Source organism: Cnephaeus nilssonii (genome assembly GCF_951640355.1).
Source record: "Cnephaeus nilssonii genome assembly, chromosome: 14".
Lineage (NCBI taxonomy): Eukaryota > Metazoa > Chordata > Mammalia > Chiroptera > Vespertilionidae > Cnephaeus > Cnephaeus nilssonii.
Window position 1 is genome coordinate 39878055 of NC_137085.1, and position 23708 is coordinate 39901762.

General features: G+C 39.9%; 1 protein-coding gene across 1 annotated transcript in view; it reads left to right on the forward strand.

The window, feature by feature from the left end:
- TRPM6 (transient receptor potential cation channel subfamily M member 6) overlaps nt 1-23708 on the forward strand; it is a 135037-nt gene that overhangs the window by 99255 nt on the left and 12074 nt on the right. Inside the window, exons 28-36 of the mRNA XM_079790084.1 lie at nt 1892-2015; nt 4789-4880; nt 6779-6837; nt 9085-9110; nt 12750-12800; nt 14293-14358; nt 16145-16431; nt 16938-17020; nt 17725-17930. Of these exons, the coding sequence (XP_079646210.1) occupies nt 1892-2015; nt 4789-4880; nt 6779-6837; nt 9085-9110; nt 12750-12800; nt 14293-14358; nt 16145-16431; nt 16938-17020; nt 17725-17930 (994 nt within the window). The remainder of the gene's footprint in view (nt 1-1891; nt 2016-4788; nt 4881-6778; nt 6838-9084; nt 9111-12749; nt 12801-14292; nt 14359-16144; nt 16432-16937; nt 17021-17724; nt 17931-23708) is intronic.

Consider the following 23708-nt stretch of genomic DNA (forward strand, 5'->3'; position numbering starts at 1 on the left):
TTGTTTGTATCTTTCAAGGAATCTGTCCATTTCACCGAAGTTGTTGAATTGACATAAAGTGTTTATAATATTATTATCCTTTACTGTCTATGGGATCTGTAGTGACATCACTTTTCTCATTCCTGATATTTTAAATTTGAGTTTTCCTTTTTTGTCTTATGATCAGTTTGGCTACAGTTTATGTTTTATTGATCTTTTTAAAGAACCAACTCTTATTTTCACTGATTTTTCTCTGGATTCTAGTTCATTGATTTCTGCTCTTATCTTTATTATTTCCTCTGTTCTGTTTACTTTGGGTTTAATTTGCTCTTTTTTTGTAGTTTGTTAAGGGAGAAACTTTGGTTATTGATTTGAGACTTCTTTTCTAATATAGGCAGTTAGTGCTATAAAATTTCCTACAATAAGTGTTTTAGCTATCCTACAAATTCTTTATTTTCATTTAGTGAATCTTCTTATTTATTATTTGGAAGCCTTAGATCTGAGTTAGCTATTCTATAGGACTTCACCTTTCATGGTTTTAATGTCTTGCTTTAATTTTCTATTCTACATATATTTTTTTAAAATAATAATCTCAATGCATTTTAAGTATTATGTATAACTTTTATTTTTTAACATTTTATTTTCAAGTACAGTTTACATTCAGTATTATTTTGTATTTGTGTACTGCATAGTGGTTAGACAATCATATATTTCCCCCTGATATTTCTGGTACCCACTGGGCACCATATATAGTTTTTAAAATATTACTGACTATATTTCTTATGTGTACTTTATATCCATTTTGATGCATTTTTTAAATTCTCACCCAAGGATATTTTTTCATTGATTTTTAGAGAGAGTGGAAGAGAGAGGGAAAGACAGAGAGAGATATTGATGTGAGAGAAACACATCGATTGGTTGCCTCCTGCACGAGACCCGACCAGAGCCCGGGCTGGGAGGAACCTGAAACCAAGGTACCTGCCCTTGACCAGAATTGAACCTGGGACCCTTCAATCTGCAGGCCAATGCACTAGCCACTGAGCCAAACCGGCTTGGGCTTAATGCATTTTTTAAAGCACCTCTGTTCTTTTGGGAATCAGAAGCAAAAATATAAATATTGAGAAAATGATGTGAAATTACCTTTTAGGGGGAGAGATTGACTTGCTGAAAAGACTCCGGGAAAATGCTATGAGTTGCTGAAATCCCATGACATAAGAATTTAAGTAGGTTTATTTTTTGAAAAAGTTAAGAATGGCCAGATTTCAACTAGGAATTGTAACTGAGTTCAAGTACTAATAACATGCATTTGCTTATTGCTTTGTAGTTTATCAGTTTTCTCCATTTCTTCTCTGCCCTTGAGAAATACATAGAGCACCATTATTATTGGCTACCTATTATTTTAGTGGTAAAGGGGATGGGGCTCATAGACATTAAATAATTTGCTGAAGTTTATGTAGTTTCTAAGTGGCAGAGCTAGAATTTCAACACACGTTCTTTTGGATCCCAGCCTTGTTTGTTTATTTTTCCTCTATACCAGTGGTTCTCAAATTGTGGTCTCCTAGCAGCATGGAAACTTACTAGAAATTCACATTCTCCCTCCCCTCATGGAATCACAGTTCCAGGGCGTGGGACCCAGTGATCTGTGGTTTAACACAGTCCTGGGTGATTCTGATGCACACTTACGTTTGAGAAGCCTTGCTTCCCACCCTCGTTCTCATTCATGACTGCAATTAGGAGAGTCACCTGATGCTCATGAACTGTCAGCATGAGTGATGGGAGCACAGAGCTTCCCGGTTATTCTAATGTGCAGCCAATGTTAACAACCAGGCACTTCACCAGGGTCCCTCTATTAATGTGACTCCGTGTTTTCAGATTAATGTCACTGTGTTCCAATGAGTATCTTTCTCTCCAGGTCATAACAATCGATGCCTGTTTTCAAGGTGACCAATCAAATTCAGAACCAGGAGAAAGTAACATCTCCAAAGAAGAGGCGTGCAACAGGAACTGGCTGACAGTGTCCAAGTTTAGTCAGTTAAGTATGTAACTGTCTGCCCTCTTGGATCCCCAAACCTCTGGTAGAGTCTCCTCAAGCTGTGATCTATAGACCACGGGTGGCCCCTGATGTTCTTTCAAGTGGAGATGAGGGAATGAAAGGGTGGTAACACCCTTTTGGGGAAAAAGGCTCTTTTCTGTTTTTAATTGTTATGAAAGGAACAAAATTTCTATGTGTTTAATGAACCTAGAAAAGAAAAATTAGGATTTGAATAGTTGTTTTATTCAGTGTTCATTTAGTCTGATTTATGGGGCGGGGTTGTCTAATTTTATAGTCTTAAGGCTCACGTGACATTGATTTGGACACTTACACAGAGCTCAGTGGATTGAGTTGTACTTGGTTATTTACAACTGCCCACAAATAATGTTCATTCCGTGGGCAAGTATCCCTTAAGTTTAATAAGCGTGTTGTGTGTGAGGATAGAAGATGGGTCAGCCAGCTAGGAATGAAGACTATGATCCAGGCATACAATGTGAAATAAAACTAGATAGGTAAGATGAGGACAGACTATGAACAGAATTGAGAGCAGTGATCAGAACTTTGAACTTCTTGCATTAGATAACAAGAGAATTTACTAATTTTTAAATAGAAGGGACTATGTGAGTAAGAACTCATGAAGATTTAAAATTATTTGAAATATACCAAACTTAAGGTATAAATAGACATTGTATTTGAAATCTATGTTATTATGCTTCTTTAAGCTTGCTTTTATAGTTGACTAGAGGCCCGGTGCACGAATTTGGGCTGGTCAGGGGGTGGGGCCTCGGGCAGTTGGCAGGCTGGCCCTGCCCCCTGGTCGAACTCCCGGTTGAACTCCCGGTTGAGGGGACAATTTGCATATTAGCCTTTTATTATACAGGGTGGTTTTTAACCAAGGGGTAGTGGCCAGGGATGCTGCTAAACATCCTACAATGGGCAGCCCCACCCCTAACAAGTAATTATCTGGCCCAAAATGTCAATGTCAAAGTTGAGAAACTCTGATTTATATTTTAAAAAATACTCAATTGTCTGTTAAATCACTGTGAATCAAGAGGGCTCTAAGTGGAAAGAGACATTAGAAATTAAATTATTCAGAACAACCTCAATTTACAGACATGGCTTGAGAGCTTAATTATCTTGCCTTAAATCACACAGTTTACTAGAGCCCATAATTTTGAATAAATCAAATCTCATACCTAAATATATGATTCTAGGACTAATTATAAATGTATTAATTTTATTTATTAATGTATATTTAGTATCTATTACATATTTTAATCAGTTATCTGATATTTAGGTTATTATATATCATCCTTATTTGAGTTCTTTTTTTAATTGAAATATAATCCTATATAATAAAGAGGTAATATGCAAATTGACCATCATGCCCTTACACAAGATGGCCGCCCCCATGTGGTCACAAGGTGGCCGCCACAAGATTGCCAGCAGGGGAGGACAGTTGTGGGCAATCAGGCCAGCAGGGGAGGGCAGTTAGGGGCATCCAGGTCTGCAGGGGAAGGCAGTTAGGGGCAACCAGGCTGGCAGGGGAGGGCATTTAGAGGCGACCAGGCCAGAAGGGAAGGGCAGTTGGGGGTGACCGGGCCTGCAGGGGAGGGCATTTGGAGGCGACCAGGCCGGCAGGGGAGGGCAGTTGGGGGATCTGGCCTAAACCAGCAGTTGGACATCCCCCGAGGGCTCCCAGATTGGAGAGGGTGCAGACTGGGCTGAGGGACACCCCCTCACCCCAGCGCATGAATTTTGTGCACCGGGCCTCTAGTTGACATATAACATTGTATTAGTTTTAGGTATACAACATAGTGATTTAAAGCATATCGTAAGTTGAGAATCTTCATTTTTTGGAACCTGCCCAAATTGAGTTAATTTAAAAATAATTTAAAAATAAATAAGTGAGGGTAGGGAGGTGCCCTGTCAGTTAGCTCTCTTTAAATAAAAGTTCTGAGGAAATTAACAATGAAAAGGAAAAGTATACTTTTTAGCTTTTCCTATAGGTATTTTATTTTAATTGTAATACTCTGTTACAATTGCAACCATAATTATAATTTTATATTTTGACAAATATATATGAAATTTTGTGATTTTTCTAATAGATTTTCCGTATGTCTTATATACTTCTTTCCTTCAGCACAAAATCATTAGAAAAAAAATACAACTATTACTTCCTATGTTTAGTCAGGGACTCTTAGTAAGTATTATGCTCAGATTTAATCCAACCGCTATATGCTATTGACTCTGTAGGTATCAGGTATAAATACTACTACTACTAATTCTCATCATCTTTTTAAAGAAAAGTCTAAAAATTAAATCCATTTGCTGGCATTTTTTTTCTTTTCTTTTTTCTTCTTTTTTTACGTAGCCCACAATGATGCTTGATACAGTTGTTAAGGAAGGATTCCCAACAATTTGGAACTAAAATTTCACATATTTAAAATAAAGCATGGATGGTAGGGTGTAGGGGAAAGCGAGTGTAAAAAATATACAGAAGGCATGTTTTATAGGACAGGTTATGGATAATTTAAGTTTTTGACTTAATAGACAAGTATAAATGTTATAAATGTCAAGGTAACTATTGAAGAATAGAAATAGGATATATAGCTTTCAACCACTTGAGAAAAATAAGGACAAAAGAATCTTTCTAAAACTTGTTCAAAAGAGAAAAAAAGCTGTATTCACATTTAGATGAATACACTCTGTTCAGATCTTTTTGAAAGCAACACATTTTCATGTATTCTCTAATTTTTTTTCTTCTTTTTAACAAGGTCTAGAACCTAACATATACCAGAAAACAAAAACTAAAGGAATGGAGCGGCATGCTGTACAAGTCAGTGATTATCTAAAGCAGTCTCCAGAGGTAAAACCTCTCCCGTGATACTTTGTAAGAAAACATTCATGTACACAACATAACTCCTTGACTGTGTTTCTGTTTTATCTTTATGTCCCTTCATTGGCTTCTGTGTATTACACTGAAATCTTTGCTTTGAATATTTGCTCAGTTTTTTCTCCCACCCCCACATTTTATGCTTTGCTTGTTCTTTATGTAATTTGCCTATTCACCCAATAATTTATCCTGTGCATTTTGGGCATGAAAGAGAAAGAACTTCGGAATTTTTCAAACTCTTTTCAATACGCTTTTACCAGGTACATCTAGAATCAACATATAGAAGCTACTGGGAGACAAAGTTCAGCCCAATTCGAGGAGGAATTTTTAGCAAGTGGAGCTTTCCAAGGATGGAATGGTTTATTTCTGGAAGTCCTAGGTTCCTCACTCCATGTGCTTTGTCAGACAGGCTGAGCAAACCTCTGCAGATGCGCTGGAGGGGATTTGGGCATTGCAGGGTAAAGGGCCCTCAGTGTTTCTGCAACACTGAGGCTCTCCTCGTTTGTGGTCTGTTTTCTTTACCATCCACAAACACGTGCCTGCTTTACTTTCCATGTGGGAAGTGTGATCTAGTTAGCTAAACCAAGAAATCTAATTTTGGTTTGGTTTGCATATTATCTCTAATGTGGGAACTATGTACACATTACCGGTATGAATGTATACTAACAGCTGAGATGTTCTTGAAGGAATGTAACCTGTGAAAGGTTTTATTTTTAAATATATTTTTATTGATTTCAGAGAGGAAGGGAGAGGGGGAGAGAGAGATAGAAACATCAATGATGAGAGAGAATCATTGGTTGGCTGCCTCCTGCATACCCCACATTGGGGATCGAGCCCGCAACCTAGCATGTGCCCTGACCAGGAATCCAACCATGACCTCCTGGTTCATAGGTAGATGCTCAACCACTGAGCCACGGCCAGGCTGTGAAAGGTTTTGATAGTAAAAGGTTTTGATTGGAGGCAGGGATCTGCCTGCCCTGTCCAATCCTGGTTCTGCCACTTCCTAGGTTTCAAAGCTATATACATCTGTTAACCTCTGAGCTTCAGGAGCTGAATCTCTAAAATGGGGCTAATGAGATTATTGGTAGTAGATGACAAAAATAACACTAATGGAAATGCCTAGAGTAATGGCTGGAGTGTCCTAAATTTCAAGAAATAATAGTTGAATCAGAATAGGAAAAAGAATGAGATGATTTCAGGGTAAGGTTATTTTAAATAATCAACTGAAACAAAAGTCTACCGATGATAGGACATAATGATGTGATGATTGATGTTTCCTGTCAATGTTGACCTTCATTTCTTCTTGATTTTATATGTTCACTCTCATTTCTCTGTTCTTTTTAAAAAAATAATATTAATTTCCTTTAAAATATATTTTTATTGATTTCAGAGAGGAAAGGAGAGGGGGAGAGAGATAGAAATATCAATGATGAGAGAGAATCATTGGTCGGCTACCTCCTGCTCGCCCCTGACTGGCGATCGAGCTTGCAACCCTGGCATGTGTTCTGATAGGGAATCGAACTGTGACCACATGGTTCATAGGTTGACATTCAACCACTGACCCCACACCAGCTGGGCTTCACTCTCATTTCTGTAAAAACCTTTATATATTACATTTTCTCTTTGCTGTCACCATAAAAGTAATTTCATTCTGTTGAAGTCCATCAGCAGATTGAGTTACTCAGATTTTGTGCTAACATTATGCATCTTTCTAGCCTAGGTCTAGTATGTTAAGTAAAAGAGAAATAATGAGCTATAGGAAGGGGGGAAGGACTATACTTTTCAAGCAGTGTGTTTTGCAAGCATGTTCCTGGAAGCGTGGGGTAAGAAAATGTTGGGTGAACATATAATAACCTTTCCCTTCTGCTCAGGATCTGAGTAAAAACGCTTTGTGGAATTCCTGGAGCACCAACCTCAATAGGAACTCCCTGTGAGTATTTCTAAATGTCTGTCTTTAGCATCTTTGGCTTCTGTTTTTATTTTTAACTGTATTGGGAACACAGGCTTAATTTGGTCAGAAAAGGAGAAAAATAGTGTTTGTCCAATGACAGTATTTTTCTTTTGATAGCAACAAATGAAAATCATTTATTCTCCATGTTTTCCCATTTCTGGCAACAAGGTCTCATCTCAGTGCCTCTTAAGATGATAATGTAGCACCTGGTACTACAGCAAATTAACCATTTGTCTTTTTCATGTCAAAAAGCACACATGGAATAATGAGTACCACATCTTTTCTGATAGGTAAGATTGTGGGATTTACATTAAAGAGTAGAAATGAAGCTGTCTTGCCTAAAGAAAAAGACTGAGACTAAAGAACTGGTTATGTTTTTTTTTTCTTTAGTTTTAAAAATAATTCTTGTTTAAACATTTTTTTCTTTTTTGCTTATGAGGTTGATCTTTTTTAATTTTTGGCTTCTCATTAAAATCTTAAGTGTTTGTCAAGGTAGCAAATTTGAGAAATACAGAGACAGAGAGGAAGAAAGATCGGGGGGCAAGAGAGGGGGAGGTGATAGACACCTGGTTGTTGACTTGAGAATCCTGGAATTTTATTTAGTCAGAGAAATAAAATTTTAAAATGAAACGAGCAAAGATTATTCTATTTTATTTGTAGTGTTTTCTGGACTTTTCCAGATATATCATCAAATTCACTATCTATACAGCCATAGAAGCAGAATTCAAAACCATCTATTCTGCATAGGGCCAGCTGCTACCAAGCAGGTGGAATGTGACTTTCAGGGGGTAGCCAGCTCCATCAGAGATTACCTTTTCTGCTGGAGCTCCTATCAAGGTCTCTGTGCAAGCCTTTCTCTAGACGTAAACCGCACGTGACTTTCTTCTCCCAGAGGTTCAATAGTTTGTGCACATGCAGAGTAGTGGGTTATTGCAGCATGAAATTAAACAATAATTGTAATTGTACTTTTTCCCCTAAGGACTTTACATACTGGAGATATTCTTTAAATGCATTTACTCAGACTTGCCCATGGCCACTTGTGCACTTGAGCAGGGCAAGTAACAATTTAAAGCTAATTTCAGCCTGTGAACATTTAGGGGCCACGTGGGCTAATGAAACTGATTTGTAGGTTTGTCTGGAGATATTCACAGACTCATTTGTAGGCATCTGCTTTGCATAGTTCAGGGACCTTTTAGTTCAATTGATCCAGAACATCACAAACACAGTTAATCTTATATATGTTGTGTGATCATAGCTAATTAAAACCAAAAACCAACAACTGCTTTTCAGTTAGCTTAGGTCCTACATAGTAGATGAATTACATGAATATTTGAACTATTTCTCTGTTGATAAAGATAGGAGTCAAAGGTAACTGTACTTTTCTGTCAATGAAATATATATACACATACATCCTATATAATAAAAGCCTAATATGCTAAGTGTCCAGTTGTCTGGTTGGCCATTCAACCAATCAAAGCGTAATATGCTAATGATATGCTAAGGATGCTCAACTGCTCGCCATGATGTGCACTGACCACCAGGGGGCAGACAGTAAACCGGTCGACCAGTTGCTATGACGTGCATGACCACCAGGGGGCAGACTAGCTTGCTGCTGAGGTCCAGCTGATCGGGACTGAACGAGATGGGCTGAACATGCCCTGGAGCCCTCCGTGGTCCCTCCTCAGCTGGCCAACCTCCTGCATCTCTCCCCAGGCCTAATCGTGCACTGGTGGGGTACCTTGGCCTGGCCTGTGCCCTTTCACAACCCAGAACCCCTCGGGGGATGTTGGAGAGCCAGTTTCGGCCCGACGGCAGAACGACTGGTTGCTATGACATGCACTGACCACCAGGGGACACTCAATGCAGGAGCTGCCCTGTGGTGGTCAGTACCCTCCCACAGTGGGAGTGCTGCTCAGCCAGAAGCTGGGCTCACAGCTGGCGATCACAGCAGCGGTGGCGGGAGCCTCTTCCGTCTCCGCAGCAGTGCTAAGGATGTCTGACTGACGACTTAGTAGGCCATCAGTCGGAAATCCCCGGAGGGCTCCCAGACTGTGAGTGGGCGCAGGCCGGGCTGAGGGACCCCCCTGAGTGCACAAATTTCGTGCACCAGGGTCTAGTACATATATATGTATAGACTCTATATTGTTACTGTTTCACATACTTCTCCTTCCTTTGATCACTGAAAAATGTAAAGCATTGTCTAAACAACTTTTAATTTTTCAACAGGTTGAGAAGTTCAAATGGAGTTGGCAGTAAGTTTTTGTATTTAAATATTTTATTTTTTTGTCTTATCAATGATGAGATTTACTCTTCTTTTAAGATTTTTGTAGTTCTTGAAATTCTATCTATGACTTGCCTAATATGCAAAGTAGAAAGTTCAGCATAAAAGTAGAAAGTTGAATGTCTTTCTCCAGGTACATCAGGACTGATGTCTAGTTTTGAATCACCTGTTTTTAACTGTGATTTTCCAGTTTTCTCTGTGAGTGAGGATAAAACCACGGAGCTCATTTAGACTGCTCAACCACTGTTACTTTTTTACATGTTACTCATTAAGAGCTATTCATAAGATTTTATGTGGATACCTTTCCTACATGTTTTCAGTAGGACTCTTACCCAACTGGCTAAGTAGGGCTGTCATGTGAGAAAACTCCCTGGTAAAGCCACTCTCAGTAGCTAACTTTAAACGTCACCACACTCTATGAGCTCTTTTCCATATTCTTGACCCCTTGATGCAGATTGGGTATCTTTCTCTTCTATGGTCTGTTTCACTCTACTTATTGGGTTTTCACTGCCCCTTTACAGTCGATTCCTTCTCCTCTGCCTACAAACAAATTTAAGCCATTTTCTATACAAAAGAAGAAAATAATCATGTCCTTGATTTTACATAGCTTTCAAGCTGCCACTCCTTTTCCTCCCCTCCAAATGGGTTGAAACAGTATTAACATTTGCTCATCAGCCCATGGCGTCTGTCCCCACCACTCTACTGCTGTCCAGTGCTAACTGCTAAGCCACATGACCTCTTTTTAGTCCTCATCAAAACAGTGGCATTTATGTTGACCGTTTTATCCATCTCCTAAGTTTCCTTGAGGCTACTCTTCCCTGGCTGTTCTTCTATTTCTTCGTTTTCTTTGTTGACTGACATTTGTTCTCTCTGATAGCCTCCTCTTCCTTCACCAAAGCTGGAAACCTCAGCATTTACTGTGCCCTTCCACACCACTGCTCTTAGCTTTCAACTGTCTTCTAACTCTGTTACCTCCACCTCCATCTGTAGAAGCTGTCTGTTTTGCTCTACCCCACTGCTCCTGCCTTCAAGCCTCCAATGTTTATTTTTCTAAATAAAAAGCGTGTACTTTATTTTGCCCTTGATATTGTGTTAGTATCGTAGTTGTTTTCTCTCCCTTTAAACTTGCCCACATTCCGACTGGAAATATCTTTCTGAGCCATAAATCATCGCTTCTATGCTTTCCTTTACCTCCTACAGGATAGGCTGCAACTTGCGTAGTCTTCCTTGTGATCTTGACAGCCTGGCTCCAGTCCCAGTTTCCAGGCTCATGTTCATGAGCCCTTTCATTCAATATTTCTGCCATGGAGAATATGACCACCCACCTATTAACACCTCCACGTGGTGTCTAGAAGGCGCTGCAAACAAAATGCTCCACCTATCTTCTCCTCCATCTGAGGAAATAGTAACTCCATCCATCTGGTTGCTGAGGCCAAAGTCTTGTCATCCTGCTTATCTCCCATTTTCTCACATCTCCGTGTCTAACCCATCAATAAGTCCTTCAAAGAATCTGGTCACGTTGCTACCTCCACACAGCACTCTTCATCTCTTCCCTGGTTTACAGGATGGCCTCCAAACTACAGCTGTCTGTCTGTTTCCAGAGAGCAGCCAGAATAACCCTTCTAACCTGCAAGTCAAGTTGAGTCACTCTTTTGTTGAAATGGTGTTTCATCTCACTCTGTAAAAGCAAAATCCAGTCTACAAGGGCCTATTGATCTGCTCCTCCTCCTCCAACGCTCCAACCTCATTTCCTCTCAGCATAGTCCACTGGGGCCACACTTCTCTTCCTTAACACAGCAAGCATGGCCCTGCCTCGGGGCGTTTGCACTTGCTGTTACCTCTGCCTCGAATGCTTTACATTTATCCATATGACTCTCCCCCTCTCTTTCTTTAGGCCTATGTTCAAATTTCACCTTATCAAAGAGGTCTAGCCTAGCCAACCTGTGTAAAATAGTAAACTCCCTATCTCCCATACTTCCTAAACCTTTAACTTGATATACACTGAGTGGCCAGATTATTATGATTTCTGAACACATAATAATCTGGCCACTCAGTGTATATCCTATATAATAAAAGGCTAATATGCAAATTGCCCCCTCGACCAGGAGTTCGACCAGCAGGCCGGCTGGCCAACCGCCTATGTCCCCTCCCCGTGGCCAGGCTGGCCAGACCCCACCCATGCACGAATTCATGCACTGGGCCTCTAATACACACACACACTCACACACACACACACACACACACACACTGAGTGGCCAGATTATTATGCGTTCAGAGATCATAATCTGGCCACTCAGTGTATATGTAATACACTATATAGATTATATATTTACTTGTTAGTTTATTTTCTACTTCCCTTTACTAGAATGTAGCCAAAGTCTTCATCTGTGTTCATTAATATAATTCCTCTTGAGCATAGACCAGTGTTTGGTACATAGTAGGTGTTCAAAAAATATGTACTGAGTCAAGATATCACAGTTCCTTCAGAGGTAAAGCCAGGATTGAAACTCAGCTTTATCACACTTAGATGCCCATACTCTTTAAAGTATTTCATATTATTTCTCTGTGAAGTTTCCATAAGCTTCTGTAGACACCTCTATTATATAATTTAGCAAACTGTATTGTGATTATGTTTCACATGTCTTTCTCTCCCATTATTTCATATTTGCTTTTCTCTAGGGTGAAAGACACATCTTATTCACATTTCTCACACCTAGCATTACATACAGTGGGAGCTAAATGCTATTATTATTATTATTATTATTATTATTATTACATGAGATTGGAAAGGAAGAGTCTTTTCTGCTGATCCTACTTTTTACCAAGCACCCCCAAAGGAAGGGATTTTTGTTCCTTTCCTTATCCAGCAACAAGGAGCCGGAGAGATCTATGAAATTGGGCTGATTATGCTGCATATTCTACTAGGTATAAAGCAGTTATCACCATGAGACTGAAGTTCTCCACTTTAATTTTGATTTTATGAAATGGCAAAACTGTTGCAAAGGATTTCTCTGGAGTCTTGTAATTTAGGACTTGAGCACATAATAGAGACCAGTTAAACTTGCAGGAGGTGTTCCCAACACACAGTCCTTCTGTAACCAAACAGATCCCTGGTGTCATATTCTCCACCCACTCCTTTGTTTCTGCTTATACCTCATAATGTGTTTTCATCATTTTGTTGTCATTTTAGGTCATGGAAGTAGTCTGCTAATAACTTGATATTAATAATGTCTTCATATGGGTACTGCATCTTGGTAGGGAGCTCAGAGAATTGTTCTTCTGGGATGTCGTGAAGTGTGATGGGCAGCTGAGTGCCTTCTGCAACCCAGAGGTATAATTGGTTCAGAGGAAATAGATCTTTGAGGCTAATATTACCTGTCTTTCTTCAATTCCCTATATAAATATGTTTGGAGATATTGCATTGATGATTGGAAGCTGTCAGGATACCATGCACAATAATGTGGTTAAAGGGTATTAGGCAATCTTTTTCGAATACTGAGAAGCCATTCTGATTAACTTGTTCAATAATAACTTTGAAGGCAATATATTCAGGAGCATGTATTTATCTCCAGCCAAGTAATTAAAATGCCAATCTTCTCTATAATTTCAGAAATCTCAGCCTCCTTAAAAAGCCCTCAAGAGCCTCACCATCATTATTCAGGTAGGATGCACATGCACAGCCACATGTCAACTGAGCTAAACATCTGTGATTCTGCATTTGTACACAGAAGCGTTGACAAATTTGTAGCATCAATATGGTTCCCAACTCAAAGAGTTGTTCGCTCTGATGAGAACATTTAGATTTCTTACCTTGCCATTGACTTGGGAAAACAAGATTTAAGAGAATTTGGATTTAAAAAAATTTTTTGAAAAAAATTTTTTTGGTATTGGCAGGCTTATATTGTGAAGGGGAAAGATGACCTTGAGATTGACAAATTCCTTATAAGCTCAAAGCCAGCCCAGAGGCAGAGCTCTCCAAATTTTGGATTAGGAAAGAGACAGGCCTGAGACTAGCTCTTTGAGGAAGGGTTTTGTACCTTCACTGGGCCCTCAGTGAACGTAACCACTGAATGAATGCCAACGCCGCAGAGTAAGTTCAACAGAGACAACCTTACAAGGATGTTATTAAGTAAGGGGTCAAGGCTCTTGACTCTCTTAAGCAACATAACTTCACAGTGCTTCAGTTGTCTTTCTTTCAAAGTGGGAATCATTGTACTTGACCTTCCTGGGGAAAAATCTGCTAATGGGCTAGTTGAGAATTAAGAGGGAAACACTAAAAATGCAAAGCAGTGTTAATAATCAACAGGACTCGTGCCATTGGGTGGTCTTTTGGGCATCATTGCTTGCAGCACTCGGTGAGATAATAATGGGCCAGCTTTTTACACAGTCTAAAGCTTGGTACATGAATGAGAGTGTAATGGTGTGATAATTACCATTATTATTATTATTATGTCAAGGTCTTATGTTTGGGGTCCAGTACTAGACTGCCTTTTCCCGAATTCCCCTACTTGGTGAATAGTGCTTTGATGGATTCCAGACTCCACATTCCAGGCCTTATAACTGGGTCTTTCAGCTCAGCTGTAGACCATCATTTTGACTAGTTGTCAACTTAAGAAAGTCTCTGGTGAGGAATACTGTACTGGTAACTCCTATTGACTCTGATCTGTTAGGATACGGCTCTTAACAGGAAAATGCAGATCACTTGCTTCTAATTAAAATTGGTCTCTCCAGCTCTCTCTGGGAAAAGAAGGTGAACTGTGCAAAGCCAACAGTAGATGTCCCCACAGTCCACTGTGCATTAGATTTGCTCCGGAAAAGAAAAAGCAGGGATTGAAGACTGCAGATTAGAATGCGCTTTCAAAGGAAGTTTCATATATGTCTGAACTAGTATGTGATTTGGTATTCAGGAGAGTGGAGGTGATAGCCCTACCACAGACCATGTTATATAATATCCTATCATTTGTTCCTAAGATGGGGATATCCTGTTTAAGGCATACTTGAAGTACTATATAATATTTTTGATAAAGGTAAATATTAGGGGTCTTGGAAATGAAATACTTTGGCATTATATGAATATATTGATGTGTGGAGGCTTGCTGTGGATTCAGCCCACCGATGCATACTAAAAACAGTTACTCTGTCTTTGTTTGCAGCCATTGAAAGGAACAATTTAATGAGGCTTTCTCAGACTATACCATTTACACCCATCCAACTGTTTGGTGAGTGCATTTCTACCTTCTTGAGGCTATGCCAAGGGCAGAGGCATAATACACGAGGAAATCAAAGGGGAAACCACTTGCATCACTTTAGTTGAAAAGTTTGTTTTGCCCATGGTTGTAGTTTAGTGAGATTAATTTTCTAAAATGGAAACTCTTGTTAACCACTGGCTGGCATCTAGGATCAATGTCTAATACCATGGGGATGGGACCTCTAATGAGCAGCAGTTGGGAAAAAAGCAGCAGTGTTGCACCTGGCACTCACTGATTTAAGGCTGGGAGCAAGTAGGGAAGAAAAGAACCAACGAACCATGTGTAATAAACATGGAAGAAAGCGATACATGTCAATACAGTGAAAGCTGACAGGCATCTGAAGAGAAACGCTTTGTATATTGTTTTGTATTTGTTTTATTTTGTGGAGACTAATTGCTCTTAGCTCAGAGAGCAAACATCATTTTTAAAGGCTGGAGTAGTAAAGAAAAACAAGCTCACGTTAGCCAAGGCTACCAGAGTTTCTCTGTCCGGCCAGTCGACAATACAGCAAGGGTCCCCACGCTGTCCTGGACGCTGATTCTCCTCACAGTCCCCAGGCGGGGAGAGGTCAGGTGGCTTCTGATGGTGGAGGCAGAGGCCTTCTCCTCCCCCTTGGCTCCACGGCTGGCTTTGCAACCCGGTCACTCTGTTCTAAATCATCTCAGTATTTAGAACTCCAGAGAGATATTCAAGTGGCATTTATCTGGGCACTAAGGATAAATAATTGAAAATACGTTACTAAGCATTGACTAGACATGTTTTTTAGTTAGCAGTTTAGTGCAAGAATGAACAAATAGATTCCTTTCTTGGTAAACTAGTTACAGTGTTCACACACACACACACACACACACACACACACACAAAGCCATTTGCGGCAGAGGTGAAAGGAGAAAATGAAACACAGGCTGGGCAGAAGTTGTGTATAGGATATATTACTTCTGTTATGAAGCATTAAATACTGCAGTTAGAAGGGCTCTAGACTGCGTAAGACTGGTTACCTGTTCAACAGCCTGAAAGTGGAAGCTATATAGCAGTTAAAGAGCATTTTGTGTCTAAATTTTTTTTAAGTGGGATTGAGTTGTATCTGAGGTTCTAGCTTACATTAGACAGATGAACATAGTTAATCTTTATAACCCAAAGAGATGAACGCTACATTCACTCGCATTTTACTGATAAAGGAAGTAAGGCTTCAAGTAACAAAGGTAGGAGGGAGTGTCTCTGGGGTATGATGTTGACTCCGTCTAACTCAGCTGGGTTAGACTCTGCATTCTCAACAGGGGTGATATCATCCCCAAGAGCGCAAAAACATCCTTTTCTTTTTATGTATAAAGCACAGATACACAGTATATCTTTGGTATTAAAATGTCATGGGAGGGGCAATTAGAAAAAAATGTCTAATAATGTTTATAAGGGAGATAATGAAAAACATGGGGTTAATCTATCTCTTTAGAAGTATTTGTCTTAACTACTTTGATTTTATCCAGCTATATATAGTCTATAATAAGAACAACTTAAGTCTTATGTATCATCTGATGCTTTGTCCTTCTCACCCTCTCCCTCTTTACTGGACAATAAATAACATAACAACATGGCCAAATCCATGTCTTTATTTTCTAGCAGTTCCTGTATAGGTGAAATTCTCATTCTCCTCTGATCATTTGGGAAACCAAACTGATTCTGAATTGATCTTTAGGATGTCCTTCATATCACAGGCCTGACATCTCACTGAATGCCTCACCTACACTTCTCTTTGCAGCCGGGGAAGAAGTAACTGTCTACAGGCTGGAGGAGAGTTCCCCTTTGAATCTCGGTAAAAGCATGTCCTCCTGGTCCAAGCGCGGGAGGACTGCAATGATCCAGGTGTTGTCCCGAGAGGAGATGGACGGCGGCCTCCGCAAAGCCATGAGGGTCATCAGCACTTGGTCTGAGGATGATGTTCTCAAGCCGGGGCAGGTTTTCATTGTGAAGTCCTTCCTTCCTGAGGTTGTGCAGACATGGCACAAAATCTTCCAAGAGAGCACTGTGCTGCATCTCTGCCTCAGGGTAAGTTAGACACCCAGAGCCCAGAAGGACCGGCCAAAGAAAGGAGATCTGGCTACACTTCAAAGGCTGTTATCTTCAACCCAAAGGATAGCCTAGTTTTTTTTTTTTTTTTTAATATATTTTTATTGATTTCAGAGAGGGAAGGAGAGGGAGAAAGAGAGATAGAAACATCAATGTTGACAGAGAATCATTGATTGGCTGCCTTCTGCACACCCCCTACTGGGGATGGAGCCTGCAACCTGGGCATGTGCCCTGACCAGGAATTGAACTATGACCTCCTGATTCATAGGTTGACACTCAACCACTGGACCGCACCAACCAGGCGGCCTATTCTTTCTTGGAGGTGGTGGTATTTTGTTAATTTTGTTTTGTAGAGCTTTTGCTTTTGGAGTGGGGAGTGATAGGAGTTGAATACGGCTGAAAATTACACTTGCTGGCCCTCTAGTAATTCTGTGATCATTAGTGATAGTAAACCAATATTTTGATTAATGCTCTCTATTTTGTAGGAAATTCAACAACAAAGAGCTGCTCAAAAACTAATCTATACCTTCAACCAAGTGAAACCACAAACCATTCCCTATGCACCAAGGTGAGGAAATAATTAGCACCCTGGCCCTTCATGTTAAGTAGGAATTTCTATCAATTCTTCTCAGCCTCTTCTGAGAAATACAAGGCCCATAGAGGAGTTCTCCAAGGCTTCATTGTTGAGCTCTTCTTTCCAGAGTTCTGGAGACTGGTAAAAGAGAACTAGCCATCCCAGGGATGCAGAAATCACTGAACTCGTGTGAGTGGAGGTGAGAAGTTCACGCAGAGGCCAGGACTGACCTCTCTGTGTGAAACAGGCAGATCCCGGGTATAGTTACTAATGTTCAGGAACATTATGGCAGAAAAACATTTCTGTTTTAAGCATAGTTTCTTTCACTAACATCTTATAGAAATTAAAAACTTTTAAAGAATGAACTGTTATTACGGTATGTTCACTTGAGTGTCTCCATACACTTGCATTCATTTAGCAAGACAGATCGTAATTCAGTGCTGAGGACTTATAGCCAAGTTTTATTGCTTAATTTACAAGGAATATTATAGCACATGGTAGGGAAAGTTGAGTTTAGTACTCATAAAGGAGTTGGGACATTTCCTGAAAGAAAAGGAGGTGGGAAAACCCCTCAATCATTGCATTCCATAGAAAGGCAAGGGTGTGTGCACTGAGGCTGCACCAGACCAGAGTTAGGGGACCTCTCCTGCTGCTGACTGTTCAGTAATGTAAGTCCCACCTTTGCTGCCTCCTCGTAGGTTCCTAGAAGTTTTCTTAATCTACTGCTATTCCGCCAACCAGTGGTTCACCATTGAGAAGTATATGATGGGGGAGTTCCAGAAGTACAACAACAACAATGGCGATGAAATTGCCCCCAGCAACACCTTGGAGGAGCTGATGTTGGCTTTCTCTCACTGGACCTATGAGTATACGCGGGGAGAACTGCTGGTTTTAGATTTGCAAGGTGATTGATAGCCTAGAACTTCATATAACAAGCATGAGGTCAAGTTCAGGAAACACTGACTAGGGATTGCTTTCTCCGTGTCATGGTTACCTACATTTGACCTCAGCTCTTTCTTTACTCAAAGCCATGGTGAAGATCTTTCAATGGAGATACTCCATGGCATTCCTTTTTTTTTTTTTTTTAATTTGAAAACGGAAAGATGATTATTTTTTTCTGATTTTATTTATTATTTGTGAAACTGTTCTAAGTGGCAATAACCAGACAGGTGTCCTAAGAGATCTTGCAAGAACCGGGATGGGTAATGAATGGAGTTGTTCTATTTAGTTTTGAAGGGAGGTGGGGCCATTTATTTCAGACATTGCACAATGATGACCATGAGCACTTAATATGTTGTTTCCCACCGAGATCTAGGGAAAAATATAGGCAGATGATTAGATGCCTAACATAAACAGCTAAAACTTTGCCTAACATAAACAGCTAAAGGGAGATTGACTTCACCAAATTTTCTAGGTTTATGGCTTTATCTTGGACTTACATTCACAAGAACACTTAAGTATGCATTTATACACATAGGAAAGTTTAATTTCCCTGCATTTTTCATGATTTTGATCTCATTGCTTTAGCAATTTATAATTTAGCTTGCTCTCTTTGCTGTGTGCCTTGACATGACAGTTCACAAAAGTACAGACTCAGTCTGAGAAGGCGTAAGGCACTCTTATTGAATGGAAAGAAGCCTTTGATCAGCGCATCTCCTTACTATCAACACCTCACACGTGACCTATAATCCTGCAGCATGAAACAGAGAGTCTCGGGCAGGCTTTCCTTGCGGGGACAGGACGAAATATGAATTAAGGTCAAAGTTTAGTCCCTTGGCTCACTGGGGCTTTGGTTTTAAATAAGGGATTTAGACCAGGAACGTTCATAGAAGTTATCTCATTTAATCCCAGAAGCAGCACCTCAAGGTAGATATTATGGGGAATTTAAGCACAGAAAGTTTAAATAACTTGCCCGAGGTTGCACAGCTACTTAATGGTGGAGCCAGGATGCAGACTTAAGCTGTTTTGACCATCTATTCTATCCTTAGTCGTGCTATGGTTCATTTAAGCGGGTTGGGTGTTTTTCTTGTTCTCTCACTTTCCCACCTGTTCAGTCCTGGGATTCTGTGCTGAAGGCCAGGCTTGGAGACGGGACAGTTGAAATGGGCAACCCTGGGCATTGTGAGCAATGTCTAGTAAGACTGCAAAGCCATTTTGATTAAAATTGTGCCATGTGCTCAAGGGTGTGTATCTACTTTTTAAACTACACATAAGTTCTTCTGTCCTTTCAGATCTATGCTGTTCACAGGTTATATTTCTAACCCTCAAACACAATATTTTAGGAAGCAGTATAAACAAAGTTAAAACAGTCAAGATGATTCATCTTTTAAACCAGCAAGTCCATGATCCATGTAAGCTCAGCATGCTCATCCCCAAGGCATCTGCTTTGGTAGCTCATGTTTGGGAGAGGTTGATGTTTTTCATCTGCACTTAAGTGTCTGTGCTTTGAGTTTTGGGTGGAGTTTTTGAAAGAAAAAAAGAAAAGAAAGAAAGAAACAAACAAAAAAACAACCAAAGAAAAACTTTAAGGAATTAATGATGACTCTTTAGTGTGTTTTGTATTCCACTTGAACAGGCTTTTGTTTAACGATGTTTATGTTTGGGGATTTTTATGTCTCTTAGTAATCCAAAGTGACATTAAACAGAACAAATGTCACATTGGTCGTCTTGGGGGGAGAAGGGAATTAACTTTATTCTTTTACTGGGCAATTATGTGAATTGCAGAAACAGGCCACTCCAAATAAACTGTGTCAAAACACTGACCTTCAAAGAAGGGAAGAGAGGACATCATAGATTGAATGTGAAGAAATTGAGATACTTACTGGAGAGTTTTGGTCAATTGGTTCGGCCTGAACTTATGGAAGAACACAAATCCTAAAACAGTAATTATAAGCAGTTATAATACCTGTACTACTAGCTAACATTTACTAAGTACTTATTTTGTTCTAATAGAAAGGAATAATGGGAAGAACATAATATTTTCTTAAACTGTCATAATGGTTTTGGGTTTAGTTGGGTTGATGAGTATTTCCAGTCATTGTAGAGATGATGTGCATCATCTGGGCGGTGGGGAATGGAGATGGAGAGGCCGATGGCAGCAGTTAGGAGGAGCTTGGAGTCACTGCAGTGCTAGCATCTAACACCTGGCTTTCCCACAAACCAGCTGCATGACTAGAGGGGGACCACTTTGAGTCCCAACTTCCTTCATTCAATTGAAGGAAATAATATGCACTTAACTCATAGGATTGTTAAGGGGTTGAAATGAGACAAGTTCCTGACACACGGTAAGCCCTCTGTAAGTATTGTTGTGTTAGTATTGATCTGTGTGTGCTCTTTAAAATGGAAGTGAATCTTCAGTTGTGAATAGTCTGTCCTTAGCGATGTGATCCCAGTGGTACTGCGGAGAGACCTAGCCGTGAGTTTGACATGCTTGCGAAGCCCCGGCCAGCTTGCTGTGCCTTCCTATTATTGCTTTGAGGGAAAGAAGGAATGAGGAACACTATGGCAGTTTATTCCACCCTCCCCCCTACTTCCTTCCAAGGGATGACCAATCATTAACCCAGGAGCTGCCGCACCAGACCAGGAAGCTGAATTCTAAGAAGAGGCTTGATCGATTTCCAGTCATGAAATTATACTGTAGTCATCTTTTCTCTTTCCATTTAAAAATCCTACATGTGAGGGCCTGAATCATCATCATGACACTTGAAATCCAACTTTTCTTTCCCTGCAATGGGAATTAAATACAATTGCATTTCAAATTATAGTTGTCCGGAACATTTTTTAAAAAGCTCATTGTATTTTTCAAAGAACGTTTGGAGATACTAGATTTTTTTTTTTCTTTTAATTTAACAAAGCAGTTTCTGGAATAATTCCACATTAGCATCAACATCATCATGATGAAATTCCGCTGCTACAAAGACGGTAACTTCTTTCCACAGATGTAGAGGTTCGCTGATGTATCCCAAGGTGGTTGGGATCAGAATGTAAGTTTCTGGGTTTCTCATGAGGGCATGCTGCATATTACCTTATACGCGGGTATTTACTCTATTAAAGCCGGTAAAGATGTATCATTGGGATTTTAAAATATGAAAATGTCTTATTTTCTTCCATGTTTTCAAATATCTAGGAGACTATGTGGGTAGGATTGGCACCGATGTTAAAATTTGCCTTTGGGGCAATTCCTGTGTATTGGGAGAGGCAGGGTGGGTGGTGGTGGTGCAGGTGGTGCAGCGTGAGTGGTTCCCTGGGCTGCTCTCTGTTTGTCACACATTGCAATGCCCTTCCTGCCATTTGGGGGCCCCCAAATATATTATTGTCAAGCTTTGAACTGTCAGATTGAGTGTAGGGATACAAAGTTTTGAGGATATAGAACCCTCATTCTTACAGGGGAATTTATTCATTAGAAAACACAGTACTTTAGGGAAATGGGATAATTAGAACATGGCAGTGATAAAAGAAATAGAATTTTACTTCACAAAATGTCTTTATAGAATTAAGATAATAAAAATAGCAGTTGACAGTTTTTAGCACTCTCTGGGTCAGACACTTTGCTAAGCAGTTTGTGTATAATAGTTCATTTAATCTTTTCAGTAACCCTATAAGATAAGGCTCGATATTGTTCACACTTCAGATGACAAAACTGCGATTCAGACACATTAACCAGGGTGACCAGGTCACCAACTAGAAAGTGATGGGGCTGTGAGTGGAACCAGATCCTTTGACCTCCCGCCTATGTAACAAGCAACAAGATTTAAAGTAAACAGGAACTGATGGGATTTTGGTAGACAATTTTTCCCTATAAAGCTTCCGTTTCCCCCCAGTTGATATGCCTCTTTAGGCACTGTGAGTATTCCCAGCTTAAATTTATAGTTTACTCAGATATCAGTCTAAAGCTTTCATCAGCTCTGGAATTTTCAGGCTCAAAGTTAGGTCCGAGTTTAACATGGAAAGGACTTGTAGCCTTTAGTCTCTCTACTGGCGGTACGTGTGATATCAGTCTGTTTGTCTTTCTGTTTATTTACCACATAGTTCAAAAAGCAGGGTCCTCTGGGCTGTTCCTTTTTGTACCTGAATGAGAGAAGTATAAAGAGCCCAGCCTCTTCCTATGACTTTTCAAAGAAAAGCACTTAGGAAGAGGCTGGGCTCTTCATATCACCAAAGCACTTGCCCTCAAGCCTGTGTTTCACCCTTAGTTTCTCTTTCCCTAATCAAAATCAGTGTAGAAAGAGACTCTATGCTAGGGGTTCTAAAACATCCCTGTATAGAATTCAGAAGGTCTGTGAACTCTGATGGGAAACAAAATTGCACCCTTATTTTCACTAACCGGTAGCTGAAATTCATAATTTCCTTTCATTATAATAGTGGTATTAGCGTGAACAATTACAGATAGTAACATGGCACATGTGTTGGCAGATATCTCAAAACAACTGTTCATATTTATTGTTGGATGGTCTAACAGTTATTAGACTTGTGCTAGATTCTGTTACTTAACATATTAATAGAGAAGCACATGTATTCAATACAATAATTTAAAAATATTTTGGTAACTATATTTCAGTATCATTGGTTTCTTTTGTAGTCCTATAGATTTAAATTATGCATTTTAAAACATTATACTTGCCAAAACCGGTTTGGCTCAGTGGATAGAGTGTCGGCCTGCAGACTGGAAGGTCCCAGGTTCGATTCCGGTCAGGGGCACGTACCTTGGTTGCGGGCACATCCCCAGTGGGAGGTGTGCAGGAGGCAGCTGATTGATGTTTCTCTCTCATTGATGTTTCTAACTCTCTATCCCTCTCCCTTCCTCTCTGTAAAAAACCAATAAAATATATTTAAAAACAAACAAACAAAAACATTATACTGAGAAAAGAGTCCCTTAGCTTCATCAGACTAACAAAGGAGGGGGGAGAAGGGTTATGATGAAAAAAGGGTTAAAACCCCATACTTACATAGGTTATTTTCCTAAGGAAGTCGGTGTTTTAGGGAAAGGTCACTAAACTGTAAGGATTATGTTCTCTTGTGAAAGCTTTAGAATAGGCTAAAACATACAGAACGTAGCAAAACTTTAAAAAAATAGTTATAGATTTTATACTATTTAAAAAATAGTTTTCCCACAAAGGAGGATCTCAGAAATCGCTGAGTTGTGCCCACAAGGTGCATTCACCTGTCTGTCTGATCAGCTTGCCTGCGACACATCATTGTGTTGGAAATCAGTTTCCTCACCACTCCCTTTTCATAACAGAGATTCGCTTTGGGTGTTGATCGATCTCTTTGGATAAATATTAGCTTTAAGTTACTTACGTTATTGTTTTATGCATTGGTGTCATTTTTTAAAAGGTGAATTTTATTGAAGAATAACATACCGTCTGAGCTGGTTTGGCTTAGTGGATAGAGCTTCGGCCTGTGGACTGAAGGGTCCCAGGTTCGATTCCAGTCAAGGGCATGTACCTTGGTTGCAGGCTCTTCCCCAGCCCGGGCCCTGGTCGGGGTGCGTGCAGTAGGCAACCAATCGATGTGTTTCTCTCACATCGATATTTCTCTGTCTTCCCTCTCTTTTCCACTCCCTCTAAAGATCAATGGAAAAATATCCTCCGGTGAGGATTAAAAAAAAAAAGAAAAAGAAAAAAAGAATAACAAACTATATTCAGGAACATGCCCACAGTATTAAGCATACATCCCAAAGAAT